The sequence below is a fragment of the Micropterus salmoides genome, unplaced genomic scaffold (assembly GCF_014851395.1).
Source record: "Micropterus salmoides isolate LMB-PRFRI ecotype aquatic unplaced genomic scaffold, ASM1485139v1 Ms_hic_scaffold_3, whole genome shotgun sequence".
NCBI lineage: Eukaryota > Metazoa > Chordata > Actinopteri > Centrarchiformes > Centrarchidae > Micropterus > Micropterus salmoides.
Genome location: NW_024042261.1, coordinates 1,453,231 through 1,459,585, shown reverse-complemented (window position 1 = coordinate 1,459,585; position 6,355 = coordinate 1,453,231). Strand labels below are relative to the sequence as shown.

General features: G+C 38.5%; 1 protein-coding gene across 4 annotated transcripts in view; it reads left to right on the top strand.

Annotated features, from left to right (window-relative positions):
* The first annotated feature begins 1,978 nt into the window (after window positions 1-1,978).
* The window catches only part of aldh1a3 (aldehyde dehydrogenase 1 family, member A3), a 35,943-nt gene continuing 31,566 nt past the window's right edge, over window positions 1,979-6,355 (top strand). For 2 of the 4 annotated variants that reach the window (XM_038693742.1, XM_038693740.1), the window contains exons 1-4: window positions 1,979-2,138; window positions 2,303-2,407; window positions 2,935-3,075; window positions 5,894-6,023. In XM_038693742.1, the coding sequence (XP_038549670.1) occupies window positions 2,040-2,138; window positions 2,303-2,407; window positions 2,935-3,075; window positions 5,894-6,023 (475 nt within the window). In that variant the 5' untranslated portion in view covers window positions 1,979-2,039. Of the gene's footprint in view, window positions 2,139-2,302; window positions 2,408-2,934; window positions 3,091-5,893; window positions 6,024-6,355 lie in introns of all 4 variants that reach the window. The other 2 variants (XM_038693741.1, XM_038693737.1) reach the window with 1 other exon arrangement.

Below are 6,355 nucleotides of genomic sequence, written 5' to 3'. Positions count from 1 at the left end.
CTGTTCCTACAATGAATGAATGAAAATAGTATGGTGGGGGTGGGGGGGGGGGGACTTCTGTATTTGTAATTACTACTTAACTTACTGTAGGTTCAGTGTGCACAAAAGTGCTTTACTCCTAATGTTGGATCAAAATCTAGTACAGCATACAAAATGAAAACACCTGCGTCAAATTAGGCGTTATTTTGTTTATATTCATCATTTGTTTTTATCAGTCATGCATTTTTGAATAAAATTATCCTAATGAAAAATCCATAAAACAATTACTTTTATTAATTTGCATTCTTGTCAAACAGAGTATGCAGTGGTCATTTCCTTAAGTATTTTTAACAAATAACAATGAAAAAAGAGCTTCTTACACAAAAGTATTTAAAATGATACAGTTCAAATTCCTTTAGAAAACCTTACTAAAATACAGTGACGTATTTTAGTGCTGTACTGTAATATAGATAATGTAGACTAGAATCTTACTCCATGTACATTACAGTACGGTGTTGCTGTAGCCCAAGAATTGAGTATGTGCTTTAGTTTTAAGCACTTGTTTTCTTCTTTCCAATAAATGTAGGGATTTGGTGTGAGCCACTTTGGCTCGTCGCATGAATAGATTTGCATATTGAAGCTCTGTTGGGAAAACTGCAAAATATGAATAAATAATGGATAAAAAACAGTGGACAGGATTGCAGCATCAGTCTAACCCTATTTAAAGGATGAGAGCAAAACCAGCAATGACTGTAGTAAGTATTGTGTGTGTATATCCAGAACCTGATATATCTTTTTTACACATACTGCTCTGGTGACATGTTCCTTCATTATTATGAACACACATGCTGTAGTTTATTTTGACTGAATCCCACATGTCCTCCTCTTTTGAGTAACATTTGATAGAAACTACCTGGCCCTGTTAAAAACTGTAATAACTAGGCTACTTCTGTTTGCAAAGAATATTTGAGGTGGGTGTGTTGATTTCTCACTTGATGCAAATCCCTCAAACTGTTTGAGCAATCAACTCATCCCCAGAGCAGGTTCCTGCTTATTTGCATGGGTCTCGGCCCATGCTTTGCATTTCATACCCCCCCTCCCCACACACATGCTCCTGTGTTTCTCTCTCTGGGTCTCTCCCTCCATTCGGTCAATCCCTTTGAGTTTCCCTCTCATTATGAAGTGTTAGAAAGTTGCTGAAGTGAGAAATGAGCCTGCGAAAGCTGTTGTCCTAATTAAACTTTGACATAAAGACAAGAAGCGATGGAGGGGAAACAATAGCAGACTGTGTATGAGTGCGAGTCCGGAGCAAGCGAGCAGCTTTGTCCCCAAGAACAAAAGCAGTTGTTTGCATGTGTCCAGCTACATTCAACTTCACCAGGCCCAGGTGCAAAAAACAACTTTGCGAGGAGAATCACCATTCCTAACACCTTTGCATGGTTGAACAGCCCGCAGTCGGTCCAAATAGGCCGACTTAAGCAGATCAAAGCTGCTGTGTTGCGATGTAAATATTGTGCAGCAGAATGAATTCCGTCTCATTACTTGCATTGCCTTGACTGAAAGACACAGCCAAGTAATTCAGGTGTGAAATTTTACTCGACTCTCCCTTTGCTTTTTGAGAGACCCCCCACCACCACACACACACACACACACACACACACACACACACATTGAATGCGTGCTCACCGTCAACCCACCAGTTAGAATGAAAATAAAAATGCACTGCATTTATTCACCATGCCGTGGCTGATCATGGCAGCCGGGTGCTGCCTTGCTTAAATTGTACAGTAACAAGGTACCAGCACAAGGCCACCATGGTCCACACTATCCACACTGCATTATTAAATAGGATCCATGCTGATGGATGTTTAAAATGCGCTGCAGGAACACGAAGCCCCTCAAATACGGGCTCCTTGATTCTTGACCGGGGCGGAGCTCTCTTCAACTGTTGTGCGAGGAGGGAGGAACTCTACATTCTTATAAAACAGCCAGCGGATGGTCTGACAGCGTTGAGTAGACGGAGCAGACACGCTGGTTCTGGACTATACAGTTGACCTAGAATGGCACAGAACGGAACAACAGAGAACGGAGTGGCCGACGGGATTCCAGCTTTGCCTTTTCCTCAGCCTGTCAAAGTCCAGGAGGTCAGACACACGAAGGTAAGGGGGCTCTGCAAGAAAACCAGGTCTCACCGCTGCAGGTAGGGTGTGTGCGTCAAAGCATCTGCGCTAGTTGTGATTAGAACTTTTGTGACATTGTAGCCTAAAACGGGTGTCAGTTGGGGCACAACAAAGCAATTACAAACACTTTCCACTCTCCACAGATTTTTATCGGCAATGAATGGCACACATCCAGCCGAGGAAGGACCTTTCCGACGTTCAACCCGGCCACATGTGTCAAGATTTGTGATGTTGAGGAAGCAGACAAGGTAAGAAGGCACCAATTCCATTTTATTTATAACATTAATAATAATTAATTAAACTTAGTGGATGCCTTTAATTGCGTTAACTTAGCCCACCCAAAGTTGGAACAAATGTCTGTTTGTGTTTTAATTATGGTGGAATGCGAAATGACGTGCTTTTGTACATAATTATGTACTGTGTGTCTTTGTATTGTGTCGTTTTATACTATTTTATTTTACTGACATTGACCTATGTGTCTGAAATAAAGTTGAGTTTTTTGCCAAACCTCATTTAAACATCTGTTAATTTACTTGTAAGAACTTTATAAAATAGATAAGGACCTTAGCCAAATTCTGTCAATAGGCTATGTTATATAGCCTGCGAAGTAGCATTTTATATCCACAAAGTAGATTTGCTTTTTAAGTTTTAAGCATGTTTGAGTTGATGTGGGTAGGCCTATTTCAAAAGAAATATTGCTGTGTTGTGCTCATACAGGGGATCACTGTCCTGACACTGTCCCACTTTGGCCTACTTAATTTTTTCTTCTGTGTAGGAAGATGTGGACAAGGCGGTGGAGGCAGCAAAGGCGGCCGGGCAGAGAGGCTCTCTGTGGCGGAGAATGGACGCATCCAGCCGCGGGAGGTTGCTGCATACCCTGGCAGACCTGATGGAGAGGGACCGGCTCCTGCTGGCGGTGGGATCATTGCCTGTACTTTCTTTATGCTGCCCACACTGCTCTATAGCAACTGAATGTTTTCTGCAGTAAGCTAGGCCTACTAACTTTTCTGAATCATTCCAAGGCTACAGCCTACTGTTCAATTCTGCATACAGTAGGGTGGTAGCCTACATATTGTAGGCCTACACTTTATTTAAATAACATTGAAAATTGTGATTGCTTTTCCTCATAAATGTGATGGACATAAACCTATACCATTCCAGCATTACAACAGTGGTTCAGTAAGGCTGACTAGAAGACAAATAAGTTAATTGAAAACATATTAACTGTGTGGCATGAGGCTACTTCAAACTACATATTAATTAATTCCAAAACTGAAAAACAATATAGCAATATTAAGTGGTAGGCTACATGACAAGATGATTTGAATTGCTCACTTCCATAGTGACAGCACATTACTGTTGCTTAGGACACGAAAATAACAGGCTGACTGCAGGAAGTTGACCTGATCGATTATTTAGTGGTATAAAAGTCAAGTGTAGGAATGCAAACCCTATACTGAAATGACCACTTCATTAAGAAAGAAGTCTTGCATTCAAAATGTTGCTTAAGTAAAAATAAAGAAGCATTACATGCTAAATGTAGGCAGCTTTAAGTAGGCTATCAAAAGCAGCATGTCCCCTGGCATTATATATTATGTTACTTGATTATTATTACTAGTGCATTGACTTGTAATCTGCTGTAATGTTATGTTCTTAATGTTATATCTGCTCTAGGTGGATTGGTTGTATTTATATTTTGTTCTGTAGCTTATTTTACTGTAGAACAATGCATCATATTTTATTAAGATTAAGAAATCTTAATCTGCTAAGTAACTATATGTTTCAGATAAATGTTGTTTCCTCTGAAATGTTCTGAGGTAGAAATATAGTGTATAGCATACAATGTAAATAATACATTTTATTTGATGGCACCTTTCATGACACTCAAGGTCGCCTTACATTATAAAATATGACAAACAGCAGTAGTACATAGCATTATTAAAACAGCATAATAACAAAGAAAACAAAAGTAAATAAAATTAAAACATCAACAATCAAATAGGAATCAGTTGTACATTATTACAGTGAGTAATTACAGTGGGCAGTTCAGCCACCACTGCTGATTTATATCTGCTTCCAAACAGGTTTCATTTTTGCTGAATGTTTCCTTATCTCCTCGTGTCTTAGTGTCCGATCTGGACCATCACCGGGCAGTAAGATGTAATGACCGGTCCCTGCAGTACACAACTTTTGCATCTGAAAAATGTCCGTGTGTTGTCATTATTGACTTATTCATATCAGGGACTGACCTACATTATTGCATGACATCATGACACTGTAACCCCACCCCAGTCTCTCCTTTTCTCTCTCTCTCTAATGATTGCTGCATTTTACTCTTGCTCTCCTTCAGATATTGTTTGGAAAGAAATCCCAGTTGCTGTTCTTTTGCACTCAGTTTTAGCTGCTAGTTTGCATTAAGACTTAGATTTGTAAATGAACCCTTACAGATTTGAGTAACGTAATAATACCAGATCGCATGTGACTACTAATTGCAAACATGCTCTAGAGTGGTAGTGTGCAGGGTCTGGCTAATTACACTAAACTCCCAGCTATGTTTGGGGAAATAAGGACCAGATTCAGAGCATTTAAATGTAGAGTAAAGCTGTTCAGTGGTTTCAGTATCTGCTAGAGCCTCAGAGACTCACTTCTTCTTCTTTTCATTATTATTTTATTTCCTTTTACAAAGTAATTCCAGTGACCGTATTTGGGAAGGTGTAGGGTGCACAACACAGCGTATATCTTGTCTGGCACATTTAAACAAAATCAATTCATGCCGTAACAAAATGAATTATAAACTCAGTTTTACATGCTTGGCTTATTGCCATGTATTTATCAAGACACTATGCATTGCAGTGTCCCGCTGTGGCTGACACCCTCTGCAATTCCCTTGGCATCACATAGAAACTACCTCGCCATTTCAGCCTCATGCAACTCACTGTTTTTGTTAGGCCCTCGATTAATTATTATAATTTTTATAGTAAACTATTATTATTATACCTGGAGCCAAGTATAACATCATATTAAATTCCACCATATTGTATAAAATAAAAATAAAACCTGCACTAAGCAATGAGAGGCCTGATATTTATTTTAGGATTACTTTCGTGGAATGGAGGATTTATTACAATTTTGGTCTTATTTTTGTCCAACATTTTAGTTAGTTCTAACATTGTATTCATGAAAGTGATTGCTAAGATCTGGAACATGTCTCTACAATAACGTCAGAGAAACCAGATGATCATACATGTTGGAAACAATGCAACAATTTTTCTAGATGACAGATCACTTCATTTGGAGGTCAAACTGAAAATGAATAAAATGTTACTAATCATCCCTCACTGCTCGGGAAAAACTGTAATTTGTGAGGTAATTACAGGGGTAAGACATAGGAAAAAATGTATTTGATTATTTTTTTGGATTTATATAATCACATTCATATTTAATTCTTATCTTTTAAAATACTGAATATTTTTTATTATTAATATTTTTATAAACAATATATAAAAAATATTTGTATTTAAATAGATTGTATTTATAGATTTATATACTACTGCTCAAAACAGTTACAATAAAAACTAATAATTAAAACTAAAACAAATAAAAAAAATATTATTTTAAGAAAAAGCCATTAGATAAATGTGAGTTTTAAGAATGTTATGGGCCTCTTTTTTTAAACATTATTAGATAAGAAAGTGGCGTAAATATTAAACAGTATAATTTTTCTGAATCTTTAGACCCTGGAGACTCTGGACACAGGGAAGCCCTTCCTGCAGGCTTTCTTCATCGACCTGGAGGGCAGCATCAAAACCCTTCGTTACTACGCGGGCTGGGCTGACAAGATCCATGGCAAGAGTCTGCCTGTAGGTGAGTGTGTGTCATCTTCCTCTTACTTTCCTCTTAATTCAACACATGAAACCATCGTGGCCAACAGAGGTGTGAGAGATCCTGTGTGGCATTAATAAGGTCTGGACCCAGGGCCTGCCTTGACAATGTTGGAGCCTTAGGTGAGATTTGAAATTGGCGTCGCCCACATGCCTATTCCCAAAAACACCACCGCTGGGGTTGGGGTCATCACCCCCTCATTAACTGTGTGTAAACCCGGATACTGTTGCATTGTAATAAATTTATGGGGTAATTTTCCTGAAGCGGTAGAACCCTTCTATGTTTGTCTGTTTTAATTAGTATTATTAAAGGGG